The sequence below is a fragment of the Polychytrium aggregatum genome (assembly GCF_025602895.1).
Source record: "Polychytrium aggregatum strain JEL109 chromosome Unknown BJ171scaffold_39, whole genome shotgun sequence".
NCBI classification, from domain to species: domain Eukaryota; kingdom Fungi; phylum Chytridiomycota; class Chytridiomycetes; order Polychytriales; genus Polychytrium; species Polychytrium aggregatum.
The window spans coordinates 55,748-73,517 of NW_026516241.1; the positions used below are offsets into that span (position 1 = coordinate 55,748).

General features: G+C 57.7%; 5 protein-coding genes across 5 annotated transcripts; 1 reads left to right on the forward strand and 4 right to left on the reverse strand.

Annotated features, from left to right (window-relative positions):
- Positions 1 to 383: 383 nt before the first annotated feature.
- Positions 384 to 2,737, reverse strand: BJ171DRAFT_517865 (uncharacterized protein). The gene has a single exon (XM_053112185.1). The coding sequence runs from the start codon at positions 2,633 to 2,635 to the stop codon at positions 566 to 568; it is 2,070 nt and encodes a 689-aa protein (XP_052963519.1). The 5' UTR covers positions 2,636 to 2,737; the 3' UTR covers positions 384 to 565.
- Positions 2,738 to 3,576: 839 nt separating this feature from the next.
- BJ171DRAFT_517868 (uncharacterized protein) lies at positions 3,577 to 4,685 on the reverse strand. Its single transcript, XM_053112186.1, has one exon. It carries the CDS (start codon positions 4,569 to 4,571, stop codon positions 3,738 to 3,740), a length of 834 nt encoding a protein of 277 aa, XP_052963520.1. The 5' UTR covers positions 4,572 to 4,685; the 3' UTR covers positions 3,577 to 3,737.
- Positions 4,686 to 7,311: 2,626 nt separating this feature from the next.
- BJ171DRAFT_203882 (uncharacterized protein) lies at positions 7,312 to 11,275 on the forward strand. The gene is made up of 4 exons (XM_053106289.1): positions 7,312 to 8,623; positions 8,720 to 9,924; positions 10,029 to 10,097; positions 10,231 to 11,275. The coding sequence occupies exons 1-4, from the start codon at positions 7,391 to 7,393 to the stop codon at positions 11,165 to 11,167; spliced, it is 3,444 nt and encodes a 1,147-aa protein (XP_052963521.1). The 5' UTR covers positions 7,312 to 7,390; the 3' UTR covers positions 11,168 to 11,275.
- Positions 11,276 to 11,297: 22 nt separating this feature from the next.
- Positions 11,298 to 12,658, reverse strand: BJ171DRAFT_203901 (uncharacterized protein). Its single transcript, XM_053106290.1, has 4 exons — positions 12,148 to 12,658; positions 11,915 to 12,037; positions 11,687 to 11,821; positions 11,298 to 11,561 (listed from the first exon to the last, which is right to left on the reverse strand). Exons 1-4 carry the CDS (start codon positions 12,550 to 12,552, stop codon positions 11,472 to 11,474), a joined length of 753 nt encoding a protein of 250 aa, XP_052963522.1. The 5' UTR covers positions 12,553 to 12,658; the 3' UTR covers positions 11,298 to 11,471.
- Positions 12,659 to 13,518: 860 nt separating this feature from the next.
- Positions 13,519 to 17,218, reverse strand: BJ171DRAFT_585090 (uncharacterized protein; the record flags this gene model as incomplete). The annotated part of the gene is made up of 3 exons (XM_053114343.1): positions 13,519 to 15,374; positions 15,642 to 16,331; positions 16,450 to 17,218. The coding sequence occupies 3 exons, from the start codon at positions 17,216 to 17,218 to the stop codon at positions 13,519 to 13,521; spliced, it is 3,315 nt and encodes a 1,104-aa protein (XP_052963523.1).
- Between the last annotated feature and the right edge of the window lie 552 nt (positions 17,219 to 17,770).

Consider the following 17,770-nt stretch of genomic DNA (forward strand, 5'->3'; position numbering starts at 1 on the left):
GTCAAATGAAAGCATGGTGCCTCGTTTTGAAGCAAAGGGTCCCCTTTCCCACTTTTGTTTCTTTTTTTTTCTTCTTCTCGGGGATCCTGAATATACACATGCCCCTTCATCATGTGGATGAAGAGCGCCTTGGGAGCAGGACAGGGAGGGAATATGCATTGAGTTCGCATCAGCTCCATGTCCCCCCTTGATCTAGAGCATCACAGATTAGATTCTCGGACCTGAGACGATGGGAAGCACGGCCGCCGGGCGCCGGCTATGCTGCGGATCTGAATTGCAGCACATGAGCGGTCATTTCTTTCTCGGTAGGATGGGTGACCCCTATTTTGATCCGAAGAAAGGGCAAACGAGACACCATCTGCAGCTGATATACGAACGCGACGACGGTTTCATGATGTTCATATATTCGATCTACTGGCGGCATTGGTGTATCGAAGGGGGTCGGTAGCCCAATTCTCCCTTCCCTCCTTCGCACTTGCCCATCCAAAGGCCAGCTATCGATCTTCATTATCATCATCGCCAACATCGGCGGATATCGCACAGCGCATTCGCCACCGACCGTCGGCTACAGCTTGATTTGGTCAATCTTGAAGTTGTCGCCGCCATGCTTGGCCACCACTTGAGCCAGAAGCTTCTTTTTTCGGTCCAGACTCAGATCCATCAGATCATACAGAGTCGCCAGATTGAAGACAAGGGGCTCGCAGATGCCTGCCTTTTGCGGCATGGCAACGGCGCAACTCTCCAGGAACGAGACGGCCTGTCCGACGTTGCCGCCGTAGAGCTGGCAGATGGCCAGGTTGTTGACGGCGGTGGCGTTGGTAGGATCGAGGGTGATCAGGCTCGTGAAGGTCGCGATGGCGTCTTGGATCTGGCTCTGCGCCATCTGGCAGAGTCCCCAGTTCATCAACCGGACGGCGGCAAGGTCCACCGAGCCCGGCTCCTGTGTGGCACCGGTGTCGCTGGCAACGGCAGCAATATCCTGATCGACTTGCTCAAAGGTGGCACGCGCAAGCGGGACGTTGCCGTAGAGCAGATAGATGCGTCCCAGAGCCGATTTGAGCTCGGCCGTGTTGTGGACAGAGAGGATGGACTTGAGGTTGGCGACAGCGAGCGTATAGTCCTTGAGGGCGAGCAGTGAGTTTGTAATGAGCAAGTGCAGACGACCTTCCCGCGCGAGCGCAACAACCCGCGCGGCCGACGGATCCTGGCCGGAGGGAGCCTCGGACGACTCGGGCACACTCTGCCTACGCAGGCGACAAATGAGCTGGTAGTACTTGGCCAGGGCCTCGGAGTGGTTGCCCTTGAGGGCAGAGAGCCGAGCCTGGAGAACCAGGATGTCAAAGTGCACCATCGGCCCCAGGCGTCCGGGGAAGAACTCGGGGTACTTTTCGAACTGAAGACTGGGCGAGTTGAGGTCGCCGAGCTTGTCGAGCTCGGCCGAGGCCAGTTCAAAGAGGCTCAGCTTCGTGAGAGCGACCAGCCGTGCGAACCAGAGCGCCATGACGTCGTCCACATGCAAGGGGTGGGTCTGGACGAGTCGCTGGCGCGCCAGCTGGGCCACGGCTCGCCAGCTGTTGGCCCGAATCAAGGCTGCAAAGGGGTTTGGCTCATTGATGACGTCCGAGGCTTTGAGGCAGCGTCGCTGTATCCGGGTGGCCTCGACAGGAGTCATGTTCTTTGCGATGGCATCGGAAATGGGGTCGATCGCGGGGATGTCGTAGAAGATATTGGGATCGATAAAGTAGCGCGTCGGCAGGATATTGTATCTCGGATCGGCGATGGATCGCAGTGTCGAGTTGGTGAAGGGCTGCAGGAGCGGGCTTGTGACGGGCTTGGTGATTCGGGGAGAGTTTGTCGACGACGCCAGCGGATCGAAGACGACCGGGGGTTTGCGCTGGCCGCTGGTGGTTGCATTCTCGAGCGAGACGATCGACAGGCCTGGTGAGGACGTGCCTGTGGTGTTGGAAGAGGGAGTGGGCACATGGGTTGAGTGCGGCGTGGCCGAGCTGCTCGGCGTCAGGACCGTTGGGATCGCTGGCTGGATCGCTGGCTGGATGCTGAGAGCAGCCGGCGGCCCAGGAGGGGGAGGGAATGGAGGATAGGCAGCAGGAGGTTGGGTGAACTCTGTGCTGGCGCTGCCCTGCTCGACTTCTGGACGGCGGCCGGGTTCCTGAGCGAGCAGCTGTGCATCGGGGGCAGGCCCATCAGCAACACCGCCAAAGACGGCGGATGATGTGCTGGCGACGGGCGGGGCCGTGGTAACCAGAGAGGCGATATCGGCCAAGGAGCCAATATCGGCCAAGGAGGCGATATTGGCGAGCGAGCCGAGCAACGTCTTTGGAGGCAGCTCCGGGGCTGGTTCGGCTGCAGGCTCGACCGGGTCGACGACCGGACTGGCATGGTCCACAGGAACAGGAGCCTTCCCAACGTCGAGGTTGACCATTTCCTCAGAGTCAATCCGCATATGGGCGATGCGGGGCTCGCCGCCGTCGAGGGCGGCTTCTTGCGATGGTCGACTGTGCTGGCGCGGTTGGGATTGGTTTGGGCTGAGAGGGTTGTCATGGAGGAGCTCCTCGACGCCGAGCTGGTGATGGGTATCGGCGAGGAGCTCGGTGGTGGACGGTTCGGTCTCCATGGCGAGTGCAGTGAGGATGGTGGCTTTTGGATGTCGATGGTTGGCGTTGGATGTTGATGATCGGCGTTGGATGCGCAAGGGTCTCGCGCGGACCAGATGAGGAGAAAGCCGCGGATGCGAATCAGAGGGGCGACCGCAAACTTTACAGTGTATCCAATAAAAACCGGGACACCCGTGTTTTTGACCATTCATCGAATATATTGTTCCCCAATGCTATCGCGCGCTGGCCATGACCATTCGCCAGACGGTGTGGAATAGCGACGTCAATGCGGCGCGCAACATGATGACAGTGGGCAAGTCGATTGTGGAGACCGGAGAGCGACCGGCGGTGTTCACTCGGAGGCTGCCAAAGTGATTTGATTTGCTTTTTATGGCATAGCTAGACGCATGCCATCGCATACTACGCTGACATATGGGATAGGGAGTGTGTCCCATTTGCCATGTGTAAAGTGTATGGACAAAAGGCCGCTCTGCCGTCCGCCCGCCAGCACCCGCCCGCATTCCCTCACTGACGAATTCCCAACAGCAGGCGGTTGCTCGGAGATGTATCTCTGTGCACTTGGATGATTCTCTGCCCATGGAACCTCAACTCTCTGCCTTGGCTGCACTCAGAGCGAGCAAGCGAAAGGACTGCAGGGCGGTGGTGGCAAGCTCGCCAAGGCTCTCCAAGAGCAAAAGCCAGTTTCACCCTACAATTTGCCGTCGAGCCGTGAGGAAGGCAGTTTGGCCAACGAGGTAAGCCACGAACCCGAACCGGAGTTGCTCTGGCTGGGCCATCGCCGTCACTTGCTGATATCCATCGCCTCCATCCAAAATAGTGGCGCACAAGCGACTGAGGGATGCCCAGTCCGGTCCTAAATTGAAAGGCCGCAGCATCTCAGCATCATCGAAAGAACGATCAGCGACTGCCGGAAATATCATTTGGCTATTCATTTGAAATAAGATCAGACCAGGGAAAAAAGGGGGATACGCAAGGTGGGGATTGCTGGTGGGTCAAAGTCAAGCTTGGGCGTCTTGGCAGGGCCATGTCGGTAGACCAGAGGATCCAGCAACACAACAGCACGGCAGCAGCCAAGCCCTGGACGACACAGCATCGATGGGCTTAGAGAAGCATGGCAGCGAAGACGGCAGCAGCAAAGGCCAGAATACCGGTGCCGCGAGCAGCAGCATCACCAGTCTTGGTCGTTGTGGGGAGAGTGGTGGTCGAGCTGGCGGCGGTCGAGCTGGCCTGGGTGGACGAGGCGTTGGCAGCCACAGTCGAGGCAGGGGCAGCAGCACTGGTCGAGATGGTGGGCAGGCCGTCGCAGTCAATCAGCTGGACGTTTCTGAAGCTAAAGGTGCCAGAGCCGGGCTGGAACCAGACGGCAAAGACGTGGATACCACCGGTGACGGCGTTGAAGGCAGGGAAGTCCTTGACGGGAATCCAGACAGTCTGGAACTGGCCGTTGAAGGTCACGTAAGGGGCGCTGTTGATCTGGGCGTGGGGCAGGAGCTCGACGTTGCTGCAGGCCTCGGTCGAGTTGGCAAACTCGATGTAAAAGTCGACGGACTGGCCGACGGGGCCGTTGATGTCGAGCTTGATGTGGCTGTAGCCCTGGAGCTGGCTGTAGTGCGGGTTGTTCTCGTCCATGGTCGAGACGGTGGTGTTGGGGGCGATGGGGTGGGTGGTCAGGCAGTGCCAAGTGAACTCCATGTACCAGTTGGAGATGTTGGTGGGGTTGGCAACGACAGTGAGCTGGTTGTTAGCAACGGTGAACTGGCCGCCGGGGGTGATGCCATTCTGCTGGAAGAGCTCGCCGACGGTGTTGGAGCCAGAGTCGGAGGAAAAGTCCTGGATGGTCAGGGAGTTGGAGGGCAAGGTGGCGTTGCACTGGGCCAGGACCGAGGCAATGGGGGCGACGGCAGCAGCAAGGAGGAAGCGAATGGGGTTGACCATGTTGGAGCAGGGCTCTATCGGAGACAGGGAGCAAAGGAGGGGGGGGAGTTCTATGGGCCGAGGGGCAGAAGGAATCGGGTGGGAGAAAGATGGAAGGAAGGCGACGGCGAGCGGCGAGGGGCGAAGGGACGAAAGGGGCGGGCGACACAGGAGGGGGCCAATTGCGGACGCGCGGCACACATGGCAACGTGTTGCCACGCGCACAGGACGTGTTTCACGCGCCTGATTGGCTGGCCGAGCGCGTGGGACCGTCGACGAGAGCGCGGAAGTGTGTTGGGAGTGTGCGCTGCAAACAGAGTCGGGCGCAACGGCATGCCATTCGATGCCATGCCATTCTATGGTGGACGATGCCATGCCATGCCATTCTATGGTGGACGATGCCATGTCATGCCATTCTATGCAATGCCATTCTATGCCATGCCATTCTATGCAATGCCATTCTATGCCATGCCATTCTATGCAGCGGGACTCACCACATGGCACTGCAGCGCATTTGCACAGCACAGCCCCACAGCACAAAAGCGCACTTGCACTGCATCGCCTCCGCGCCACCCAACGCGCCCAGCTCTCTGGCTCGGGCGTCACGTTGCCCTGTGCATCCCACTTGACATTCCCTTTCCCACGCGTACTTTTCGCTGATCTTGGGCATCGGGCTCGATGCCTCGAGACGCTTGCGGTCGTGGCATGTCCTTGCCAGCGCCGCCATCTGTCCTTGCCAGCGGCGTCGTCGCTCGATGAGGTCTCTCGGCAATCGACGTCACTCCATAGTCCTGGCTGCGTCAGTCCTCCAGCGCCAATGACCGAAGCCAGCCGCAGCACTCTCGTGCCCTCGACGGACCTCCTCGTCTGGTCCGAGTGCACCCAGTCCCGATCCACCCTGCCCATATCGCACCAGATCCAACAGACAAGAGGGCCTATCCACCACCCATCTCGCACCAGCAGCCGAGGCAGCAATCTTCCCTGGGCGATCCGATTCCATCCTGCATTCCCACAACACAAGCGCCCCCTGAGGCTCAGCGGCGATGGCGGGTATCTTCCTCTCCCAGCTCTCGACCTCCAACGATGAGATCTCAACAGTGCAGCGCCAGCCCTCGCCGTTCTCCAGACACATCAGTCGCATCTCCAGGCAGCCCAGCAGCATCCTCGACGGCTTTGGATCGAGTCCGCAGCTCGATGGCGCTGGCTTGCAGCGCGATGCTCCTCAACAACCCGCCCTGAAGCACGGGCATTCAGAAGATATCGAGCATCGCCCAACCGAATCGAGCAAGCCTGCTGGTCAAAAGCTCAAGCACTCTGCGTCCGAAACCCTCCCGCGCCTCATTCATTCCAACTTCCCCAAGGTGGACTCGGCCATTATCCGACCGGCTCGGCGCTCCTTCCAGGCCCTCATCCAGTCCCTGAACGAGCTCAACGAGGAAGTCGAAGTCTCCAAGCGCCGATATTCATCCCAAATATCCGACATCGATGCTGTCCCAGCATCCATCTTCTCCGGAACCGGGGCCACAAGCCCCGTTCGCCCACCAGCCCAAAGAGAATCCACCTTCATCCCTATCGAGCCGCCCGACGGCCCTGACGTATATTTTTACAAGCCGCGCGTTGCCCGCTCCGACGGCGCAATTTCGTTCTTTCCCGAGGACCTCCATTTCGTCAAGCTTGTTGAGACCACCGGGGCTGTTGACCGTCAGTCCCATGATAGTCACTCCACTACAAGTGCGGACGGTTCCCAAGCCCATGCAAGGCCAATGCGGGATCGATTCAAGAGCAAACGCCCCCCTTCCGCCAGTGTGCATATCAGTGACAAGCCGGCACAGTCATTGGATAGCTTGAAGGAGCACCGTGCGAGAGCGAAATCATCCAAGGGAGCAAAGAGCGTCCACGGGCGGCCCGAGCTGTTCAGGTCTCTGATGAACGAAAGGGTCGTCGGCGATACGGCTCCGGCCGCCGATGCTGATTCCGCCGCAGTAAGCCACCGACGCAGAAAGCAGGAAAGCCATTCTGCTCTGACCTCCCGGTCAAGGTGAGTCACTGGCCGCTCTCCGAGACGAATCAGCACCCGGGTTTGTACCGAATCTATGGCTATGGCAAGTGACCTATGCGCAAGTCGCCTCACACTGGCCGGAGCCTGCAGTATCGCCGGTGGATGCACATGGGTCCGTCACTAACACTATCTATCATCGGACACTGACCTGATCCCATCCGATTGACTGCACTGTTGGCCTCACAGCAAGACCGCACCACATTCAACCTTGTTCAAATCAGCGTCGCTTCACCCAGAGGAATCTGCCCCACCCAAACCCATGCCTGTAAGGCGAGCCATCTCCCATTCTGCCCCGCCTCACCGTGTCACTTCTAGCTTTCAGCTCGAAGGTGGCATTCGAAAGCGGGCCAGCTTGCTGCAAGAACGCAATGCGACCACAACAGATACCAAGCTCAAAGTCAAATCAAAAGTCGACACTCGCTGGAAGTCTACACCAGATGGCGGGTTGGTGGTGAGCGGCTCCCATCGCCATGTTCAGCCTCCGGCCTCGCCAGGAAAGACCGAAATCTGCACGAGCCCGACACCGTGGTTGTTCGAGCCACAGTTCTCCGAGGTCGATCGCAGCGACTCGCCAACCGACACTACATCGAAAAGTAGTCTGCACATCCCCATCGTTCGCTGTCCGTCTGTCAAGTACCTGCAAAAGTCCGAGGAGACAGCGCCCCCGCCGCTTGTCGGCCAGAACATGGCAGGCCCCGGCCTCAGAACACCTATTGGCGAGACAGGAACAAAGTTGCTAGTGTCTCTTCTTACGCAATCCAACTTTGAATACCGAGCGCTCATGCCACTGGTGTCAAGCGGCCGACGCACAAGCACAAACGGCCGTCCCAACAGCACCGGGCATCAAAACAAGCTTCCGGGGTTGTTTGAGAGACCGCGACAGAAGCTCAACTCCACGGTCGTGAGTATGAACCAGCAATTCGATCTCGCAAAATCCACTGGAGGAAAGAGCCTGAAGGCGCTGGTCTGGACAAGTCAGTTTGCCATTCCAGACGAAGTCGGTCCAAAGGTGGCCGGAGCTCACGGGGATCGTAATGGCGACCAAAGTGCGCTCTTGCTCGTGCGAGATGCATCAGACTCCTCAAAGCCTTTGGTGCGTATACCTCCAGCTTCTCCTGGACTGGCAGCTCATTTGCGAGAATCTGTGGTTGTCGGGCAACCCTTAGCATCTCCTTCATCGACGACGATGCCAGCGGAAACTGCAGGCGTCGATCACGCCACTGCGTCGACAGCGTCTGTTACTTCATCCCAGACCACTCCAACAAAGCAGCAAAGCTCCGATATGACCAGCACCTCAGCTAATCGCAAGCAAGAGGACACTCGTGTCGCAAAGCCGACCGAGGCCGTTGATCAAGCAGTTGACGCTGATCAAGCAATGGCGGCCGAACCATCTCGAGCAACACTGGATTCATCCGACCAACCAACGGTTCCATCAGTTACACCACCGACCGATACCCAGGTCGAGGTGGCAGGGCAAGCTCAACTTGAATCTCAGAGCGAGTCCATGAACCCAGATGAGGCTGCAGCCAAAGCCGGTCCCGATGTCCCTCAGTCAACAGCATCGGCCAAGTCTGCAACAACACTCCAAAGACCCAAGACTGCCCAGCCACCAAAGCGAGGTCATTCGGCATACCGCTTCGACCGTAGGAAGCCAAAATCTGCGGGCGCGAGGGTATCTAATCCCGAATGCACCTCTCCAAGCAAGCTTGTTGCCGTCCATCAGCCGATCCGTACCTCAGCCGCCCGCGAGTCAGGTCGCTGTTACTCAGCACCATCCAGTCGACCACCTCAGAAGATCGCGAATCTGCTCCTCAACCACCAACTCAATGTCGACTCGAAGTTGCTTGTGAGGTCATCTCCGCCTGTATCCACCGTTCCTATGCCCACCGCTCCTGTTCCTACTCCTGCTCTGTTGTCCGCTGGTCGTGACGACGACTTGAGCTCGAGCTTCATCATTCCATCGGCACATAAAACGAACGCTGGAACCATCGCTCCAGCTCCGGCTTCGATCGAGGTAAGTAACGTCAAAATATCTGCAGAGTATGCCGCACGCTTCTGAAGAATGCGGCTGCTGCACACCCATAGCTGACGCATCTATTACCCCTCCCAGATCGTCCAGATTTCGGGTTCTCCCGAGACAAACTATCGACTACCGCTGAGCGTTGCCTCTGTCTCGATAACCGAGGACCCACATTTGCGCTCGCAGAGCCCCGTTGGCCGTTGCGGCTTGACACTCTTTGCCCAATCTTGCGGATGGGAGGGCTCGATGCCCGAACAATTCAACGCCAGCTTCGAGGCACTCGACCTGGATGAAGAAAACGATCTGGAAGAGCTCCGTAATCTCGAAAGCATCATCCATAACCCAACTGACCAGTACCTCGGAATTCGACGGGTCCGTCCATTGTCACGGCCAACGTCGCGATACACTGGCTCTCGTCCACCCTCCAGCCGTACCCCACGCTCGTTTATAGCCGTCCACGACATTGTCCTGGACTCTCGGTTTGATATCAGCGATAGCCCTGATCGAATAGCCGAGATGGAGCGGGAAACTGATGAGCTACGCCGACTCCAGCCCGAGGCGGATGTGTTTGGCGCCCAGACCGACCTGGAAGATACGTCCTCTGAGGACACACAAAACGATGATGGGAGCGGTGATGACGGCGATGGCGGTGATTATAACGGATCCAAGCACGACACTGACGACGAAGCAGGCTCTCCAAAGAGCACGACTGCCTCCAAGCGCAAGAAGCAGCGTCCCAAGAAGAGGCGACGAAGGAGCAAGCACCGCAAACACCGAATGCACTCGGCTTCCTCGGACCAACCCGATTATCAGGATGAAGCCACGGCCGAACCAGAGTTCAATCCCGATCTCTCTGCGCCACTCATTACTATCGAGGACACGCACTCGGTGTCGTCCATGAGTCTGGAAATGAGCCAAAGTCTCGATGACCTCGATCTCAGCCCTGCCGCCGACGTATCGCTTTCGACGCACAACCTGCTCTTTGACTGCAGCGTGTCGTCTGTGTTCCGAGGATTCCGGGACACCCTTGGCGAGACGGGTATGAATCCCAAGTCACGAGCAACATCGGCGGCCAATCTCGGTGGCATCAACATGTCACGCCCGATATCCTCGGCAAACTTGCTGGCTCGCTCGCACATGCAAGTCAGCGGCTTTGGAGGTTCGCTCGTGGGCTTCCTGAGCGAAGCCCAAAGCATATCCGTCGTCGTGGAAAACAAGGTCGCTATACCGCCATGGATCAATATTGCGATGACATGCATCGCTCGAATCGAGATATTGATGTGCAAACTCCAGAGGTACAGCCCATGCTCTACTTGTGCTTGAGATATCCATGCTGGAACGCCAGGTTTGATCGATGTACTCATTGGCAACGTCCTCACTGCTTCAATGCACATTCAAGATGGATCAAGTTTGTACTGGCGCGACGCAGGTTTCTGTTCTTTCGAGACTGCGTGGTACACATGCAGAGGTATGCACGCACGGCTGGACGAAAGCAGGGTGGTTGCTTGGCGGCGTCATCTATAGCTCTAGGATTTTCGTGCCGCTGGGCTGGGTACAGCACCTTGATGCTCTTCCCTGCTCGACTTGTGTGTGCTTCATAGACTGGTTCGCGCGCGCAGAGTCCGCCAGCGCTACCTCAAAGTCGTTAGCACCAAAAAGTCCGGTCGATCGATCGTGCTTGCCGTCAAGCAGATCGACAAGTTCGACCAAGCCGCTACCATCTTGGGCAACGGCGAATATGTCGCCGCGTGGAAGCTCCAGTCCCCACCCGCGCGAGGCGATTCCGACCAGCAATTGGAGCTGTACTCTTCCATGACCGAGTCCATGTTTCGTCTGGAGCAGCGAGCGCACTCGAACCGGGTTACTCGCCGACTGCGTATGTCTGTCAAACAAACTCGTAAGGTGAACACCTATCTGGAAGACAAGACAGGGCCATGCTTCGTCATGGACGGCGATCGAAAGGCTATGTGGGAGCGATTTTTCCTTGGCTCCGAGCGCTTGAAGCACAAATATCCCAACAGGATGCAGGAGATCCAGAGTCAGCCTTTCGAGAGCATGGTCATTGACTGGACTCCTGAACGCAGCCCAAGCCAACATACCGCGAACGATTCAGGAACCCAGACTCCCAAGGGCGAAACAGGGAGCACCGCCGCCAAGTCCGCAAAGTCGTCGATGGGGTCCCTGACCTCGATCGGGCTCGGTGAAAGGATCCGGTCGCTGGCGGGCAGTAAGCTCATGAGCAAAGAGAACCTACGCTCAAGACAGGCGCTTTCCACGAGTGTTGCGGCCGCTCTTGACGGTGAGAGCCCCCACATATTGTCGCGACGGCCGACCAAGGTGCAGAAGATCAACGCGGCGATTGAACGGTTGCAGGAGCGCCTTGCACCAGAGCATATTGTCGATCTGCTCGAGAAGCACGTAGAAACGAGCGAAGATCGTGCAGAGCTGGAGAAGAACGTCGCGTCGCTGATGGGCTCGATGGACAGCACGATCATGATCAAGAGCAAGTCGATCAACCGACTGAGATATCAACAGTAGGACCACCGAACATGCACTCGTTGTTGATTGATCGCCATAGGGGTCTGGCGTGTGTGTTTCAATCCATCTCACATCTCCAGAAGAAACAAATCGAGAGTGCGAGTGGCAGGGTGGATCTGGGAATACATCCAAGAAGTGTATCCGATGAATGAAAGCGAGAGAAAAACTGGGTGATTTGTCTGAGGAGTGGGTTCGAGAATCCATGGCGCGACCGAATGCCACCAGATCAGATGGAGCGAATAATGAAGGCAGCGACAGACGTTGTGTATTATTGCGCATCGTCTCCGATGGAAGAGGCCGGAGTTTATCCGATGACCTTCGATATAATCCACTCGAGAAAGGTCGACGATGGCTGGTTGTCTTGTTTGGCGAGAAGTTTGGCGTGCTTTCTGGACTGCAATAGAGCCAAGCCCTCAGCAACAGTCATCATCGCGCGGATCTACTCTGTTCCAGAGCGGATATTCCAGCGTCACATCTATGTGCTGCACTGCGCAGCTAATAACGATCTCTCTGCCTCACCTTCCTGTTGTCCTTGGCGACCTCGGGCGGCTGTATCTGCTTGTCGACGCCAGGCGAGCATCCCGAATCAGTGGTTTGGGATGCAGTTGATTTGGACGGAGTCGTCGGGAGCGCGGCCGTTTGGGATGCAGCAACCTGTCGAGGCAGATATTTAGTCATGGATCGGCTACGGCATCACCAAACACGAGTGCGGGTATTGTCGGGCGTCGAGCCAGCGAGCTCGCTTACTGCTGTAGATCGTGCTGGAGAAGGTGCTCGGATGGCTGGTTTGGGGATCTTGTGGGCTCGCACGGGCGACGCTGGCCGTTTGAGGGAAGCGCCAGCGGCCTTTCCCAGAGTCGGAGAGACAACCTGAGATGCCATCGGAGCCATAGTCAGCCCAGAATGTCGCCTGTTCCGGAGCGATGGGTTCCAGAGCCGTGGGTCGCAGCACAACTAACCCAGGCAGCGGTCGACTGTACCTTTTCGCTCGTCCGGCTTTCGAATTGCTGCTTCAGCGCCCTCACATTGGTCCCAAAATCGTGCGAGGAGCTGTACGCATACGCCTTCTCGATGGACCTGTTCTGGACCCTTTCGAGTTTGTTGATGGTTTTGGCGATGGCACCAGGCTTCGACGGACTGTGGGGCGGTTTGGCGGTCTCTGGACGACCCTGAATTTCCAGCCAAGATGAGCGACGCTGCATATCTCCGCCAAGGCTCCCATCTCCGCCGATGAAGCGAATACCTTCAATCCACAACAGCGGCCGGGCGTATGCAGATCTCACCTTGGCAGCATGCTGTCCAGGCCGTGAGACGACTGTCTTGCTCGGGCTGGATTTGGCCATGGCTGCACAGCGAAACTGACGACGATGGAGGGGAGAGATCATTTTGGCAGCCCGGCGATACGAAGCACGACTGAGAGGCCGCCAGCGACGTCGACAAACTGGCTGCCGATCAGCTCTGTCCAACCTGCAATCACGGCTCTGGCCTCTTGCCAGGTGGGGCGCGATGCCTTCGTCGCCGATATGTGCTTGATTGACGACAAGACATACAGCCAATCCATTGAAAATAGGACACCCCGGATTTTGAGCATTGATGAATGCTACCGCTCAACACATCGCGTGCTGGCTGTGGCCATTCAGTGATGTGTTTCTGGATCTGAATCAAGGACGCTTTCTCGCTCAGATGGCTCTCCGCAAGCGAAAGACACCACTCCCACATCGAGTGAATGCATCGCACCCCCGCATGGCAATCTCGATGCCTCGCGGAACATGGCCAGAACTCGGGGCAAGTCTACAGCCGAGACCATGTCTGATGACCCGACCAGATACCACTGGCCTGGATCACCAGCGAGGTGGCCAGTGTCCCGATTGTTTCTGAATCAGCTGTATTCTTGGACAATGTACTCACGAGGCAATATCGGCAGCCCACTCGATCGTCCACTGACGATGAGTTGGGCAGCATGAGTTGGAGGGATATGGCAGAAAGCAAAGCAAAGGAAGCAGGCAATGCGGGGATGTGTGCCAAGCGCAAGTGAGCACCGGCTGGCTCAGACTTGCGGCAGCCACCGGAATAGCTTGTTGCTGAGCAGGTCGAAAGGCAGACAGAGTCAGGCTGAATGGGGCGGCGAATTGACCAGGCCAAAGGTGCGGCAAATCAGAGGGGAGGGGAGGGCAAGTCAGCGATTGTTTGGACGATCAACAACACATGAGCTGGTGCCAAGCAGTGCGGCCTTATGCACGAGTTCGGATGATCAGATCCGCAGGTGAAACGGATCGCACATCCGGCGACATTTGGATCTGGGGCCGGCTGCATTCCAGCTCTGCGCTCGCTTGGCCCCGTGGGCCGCACATTCAATCGGAAAGCTTCTTGAGCGGAGACAAAGGCGATGAAGGCTCCTCACCCTGCCTCAGGATCTCCTCGCTCTTCTGCCTGAGGGTCGTTCGCAGAACCGTGAGCTGGTTCTTGAGCTGCCCGAGCTTGGCAGGATCGGTGATTTCTTCGTTGATTGCAATTTCGAGAGCAGAAATGACGCTCTGCTCGATCACGGTCTCGGGATTGACGGTGCTGCCAAAGAATTTGCTTAGCTTTTGGACCTTTTTCTGCCGGGCCTGCTTGTGCATGCGAGACACAGCGCCGTCCTTGGAGCCCATGATGGAAAACTCGTCGCCGGCCATCAAGTCCACGAGGTCCAGGATGTCGCGTTTGTTGGACAGAATGGTGGTGAGATTGCGGATGTTATCGGCAAAGAACTGAGCGCGGTCGGTCTGTCCCTCGACGCTGGCGGATGGCTTTGCATTCTCGTGAAATAGGTCGGATTGGATGTCCGGGTCGGGCATGGTGCTGGCGGTCTTGGTGGGATCAAAGTTCTCCTCGACCTTGAGCAGGGCAGCCTCGGCCACCATCTGCGACGGAACCACTTGGCCAAACACCTTCTCGAGCTTGTTTGCCCGTCTGAGCGAAATGGCCTTTTCCTTTTGGGTCAGCGGCGATTTCTGGCCCAGGCTTACGGGCGGGGTCGCACTGACGATGGCGGCATCGGTGATGCGCTCTCCGAGGAACTGCTGGAGCTTTGCGAGCTTCTTTCGACGAGCTTCTCGCTCGGCGGTAGCCTCAGGGGTCTGGCTTTCGTCTGAGACGAACGAAACTGGGAAACTGGACTTGATCGATCCCATGCTCAGGGACCGGCGCAGTTGTCCGGCTCCGCCGCTGTTGCCATAGAATCGGTCGGCCGCCGAGCCCCGGGTCGGGGTCGACATACGGTATTCGCGGTCGAGCAGAGCCGAAACCGAGGGCCGTCGCTGGATATCGATGTCGTTGAGGGCCGGAATAGAGGATATCTTGCCTCGAGATCCCGGTCCGTCGGTGAGCAGCTCTCGACTGTTCCAGCGGTTTTTGACAACCGGGAATTCACCCACGGGGCACTCGATCGAGCGCTCGCCCAATATGGCCTGTAGCTTCTTGGCTCTCTCGACCAGCTTGCGCTTCTCGTCGGGGGTGAGCTCATTGATTGTCGGAGGAGCAATGTCGGCGGTGTACTGGACGCTCGATTCGCGTCCAAAGATGGTTCCTGCCGCAATAATGTCCCTGTCCGAGTCGGTTTCGGTCGCTAGCTTCTGGATCTTGAGCTCCTCCCTTGGTAGCTTGTTGCCAAAGAACTCCTCGAGCTTCTCCACCTTCTTCTTCTTGGTGAAGAACTCGCTGTGGCCGTAGTCTTTGTGTTCCTCGGATGTGATGCTCTCGGCTTCGTCGCCCCAGAGGGCGCCGCGAAGCTGATTTGAGGCGCTCCACTTGACCACCGGCGAAATTATATGAACATTGGATGCGTTGAGTTGGCGCTGGATGTGGTCGAAGCTGAGCTTCTCGCCAAAGAACTTTGTGATCTTCTTCTCCTTGTTGATCTTTCTCTGTTTCTGGACGGTCGAAAGGCGGTTCATGTCGGTAAAGTATCCCTCGATAGCCCAGGGTCTATTCTGGGGGAAGTACTGGGTGATGAGGCCGTTGAGGATCTGGTCGCGGACGGCCGACTGGGGGGCGTCCATGAGCATCAGTCGCCGAGGGGTGCTGCCCAAGGGGTCACTGGGGACGGATATGTGCTTGGTCGGGGATCTTGCCGCGCATGTGGCCACAAAATGAGTCTTTTCGGAGATTCTGGGCAAGAACATGGCGTAGTAGTCGAAGATCATCTTGGATTCGTAGACGCTCTTGGCTGTGGGTGGCAAAGAGGATACGGTTAGCCCCAAGCGAGGATGCGCGAGCAGTACACGCACGCCGCAAGATACACCATTCAAATATGCCCGGTCACCCCGGGTGCAGTGCAGAAGTGCGATTTGTGCAGACCACGGGCGATGCACCGCATATGTCGGACTTGAATCGGATGCTCGCGCGGCCAAGTCAATCAGACTAGAAATACCCTGCGGGTGGATGCGCCGAATCCCCGCCCGGCCGTTGATCGGCTTGGCACATTCCGACTAACCTTCGTTGATCCTGGACTGCAAATCTTTGCACTTTTGTGATCTTTCGAACCGAGTGAAAGAGTGGCCCTTGAGAATGGCATAGATGTGCTCCTGAGCCTCGTCAAAGATGGTTGAGTCGATCACATCGCCTTCCAAGACTTCGGGAGGGTTGATGTCCCGCCGGATCTCCTCCGACAGATTCACCTGGAGGGGTGCGCCCGGCGCTATGTACATCAGATAAATGTACTGCCCAAAGATGATGAAATGATCGAGTGGACAAGTCTGATAGATTTCGACGTCGAGCCAAAACAGCAGGTTCTCGATGGTGTAGTCCTCGACGCAGAACTCGCAAAAGGCTTCGAGCCCGAGCCGGTTGCGGATGAGCCGCTGGAAGCGGTCGTCGAGCGTGAATGGCGTGCCCATGTCGATGGGTTTGACGCTTCGGCTGCGAGGCGAGACGGGCTGGCGTCTGGAGGTGAGGTCGTCGGGCGATCCGGTGGCGAATTCGGTTTCGTGGTGCATGACCGAGTCTCGGGGCTGTTGGCTGCTGCTGTCGGCGTTGCTCTTTACAGCCACGATGGAGGCGTCCACGCTGCTTGTACTGCTCGTAGTCAGTTCGATCTTGCTGGGCTGAGAGCTGAGCTCTTCGTTGATGATCTTTTCGTTCGAGCTCAGATGCTGGGAAACCTTCTTGTTGATCAAGGCCGGATCTGGATCCGGGTCGAAGCAGACGAGAGATGAGTGAGATGGGGGATAAGCGATAGCAAAACCCACCGTCCCTCCGGTTGTAACTGCATCAGAAAAACCCACTCGGTCGCATTGCCGTACCCTGATAGGCGTTGACGACGTAGATGGTTTGGTCCATTCGAAGAATCTCACCGACTTTGTCGGTAAACCTCAGGGCAACCTTGCCGCTGTCGTAGACGGCGCCGCATTCGAGGGGGTCAATCCGGTTCTGATTCAGCGGCACATTCGCTTTGGTGGACGACGCTTCGTCGACGTTGCCGTCCTCGTCCTCGTCATCGACAGGGTTATCGTGCACGCCCTGCTCCTCAGGGATCATGTAGCGATACGCATATTCGGCCTCGATCTGGTGGCAGAGCCGCTCGATGGTCTTGGACTTTTCGACGACCACCATGAAGTACTTGGGCTCGACGGGCGGCGTTGGCTTGATTTCAACATAGATTCGGATAAAGTTGTCGACGTGGATGGTGGTGCGGTCGTGGCGCCGGTACTGCGCCCGCATGCTTCGGAACTGCCTCAGGGTCTCGGTGGTCGAGGACCGGCTGATGGGATTGTTGTACTGGGCAGGAGTTCTTCCGAACGAGTACGAGCGGGGGCGAGCTCGGGATTTCGAGCCGGTGGTGGGTGTGGCCAGAGTGGCCAGAGTGGCCATGCCGCTGCTGGTGCTGGTGCTGTGTGTCATGCCGGAGCGTGGAGAGTTCTCGGAGCTGGAAGCAACGTTTGCAACCAGTTCGTTTTGGATAGCGAATCGCTCGCCTTGGGAAGGCACGCCAGCTCCAAAATTTGGGCTCTGGTTGGGCGAAATGCGGATGGAGACGGGTGGGATCCGTCGCGTCGACTGCTTTCGCAGCATTGTCGGCCCATCGACTACAAACCAAGAGCAAGAAAGCGAGCAGGCCGAGGGCAGCAGCATCGTCTTGGTGAGATAATGGCAGTGATGTGAACGACGTTTCACACGCTCTGCAACGAGTAGAGGGAGTTGTGTGCATGCCGGCACTCTGTGGAATGATAGACCAGGCCACCATCTCCGCCCAAGAACGCAAGTACTGGCCGACTCTTGCGGACTTCGCTGTCTCGCGGCGCAATGAGGTCTGGCTATGGTTCCAACTCACCTGCGGACCACCTCGATGGGCTCGCCGGAGCGACGGACGGGCGAGGGGACGAGGTTACAGAGACCGACATGTGCTCTGCTGCCGACAGCACCGATGGCCGGGCTGCCGTGCGGTCGCTGTTTTGGGCCTCTTGGTCGGTATCTATTGGATCCGTCTCGGCGGTGATATGCTTTGGAATTTGCTCCATGTTTGTCGGTGCTCAACAAGGCAGATGAATACAACGCTGGTGAACTCCAAGCGGATCAAATCCGAAGCGATGTAGATATGCGCTCAGGATGACGGTGCTCGCTGAG

Excerpts from the sequence above, each read along its gene's own strand:
- BJ171DRAFT_203901 (XM_053106290.1), bottom strand. The coding sequence starts at position 12,552 with ATGATCTCTCCCCTCCATCGTCGTCAGTTTCGCTGTGCAGCCATGGCC. Across the intron at positions 11,822-11,914 it reads CTCCAGCACGATCTACAGCA|GTTGCTGCATCCCAAACGGC; the intron begins GTAAGCGAGCTC and ends CTGCCTCGACAG. Across the intron at positions 11,562-11,686 it reads TCGCCAAGGACAACAGGAAG|TCCAGAAAGCACGCCAAACT; the intron begins GTGAGGCAGAGA and ends GCTCTATTGCAG.
- BJ171DRAFT_517865 (XM_053112185.1), bottom strand. The coding sequence starts at position 2,635 with ATGGAGACCGAACCGTCCACCACCGAGCTCCTCGCCGATACCCATCAC.
- BJ171DRAFT_517868 (XM_053112186.1), bottom strand. The coding sequence starts at position 4,571 with ATGGTCAACCCCATTCGCTTCCTCCTTGCTGCTGCCGTCGCCCCCATT.
- BJ171DRAFT_203882 (XM_053106289.1), top strand. The coding sequence starts at position 7,391 with ATGCCACTGGTGTCAAGCGGCCGACGCACAAGCACAAACGGCCGTCCC. Across the intron at positions 8,624-8,719 it reads CAGCTCCGGCTTCGATCGAG|ATCGTCCAGATTTCGGGTTC; the intron begins GTAAGTAACGTC and ends TACCCCTCCCAG. Across the intron at positions 10,098-10,230 it reads TGCGTGGTACACATGCAGAG|ACTGGTTCGCGCGCGCAGAG; the intron begins GTATGCACGCAC and ends TGTGCTTCATAG.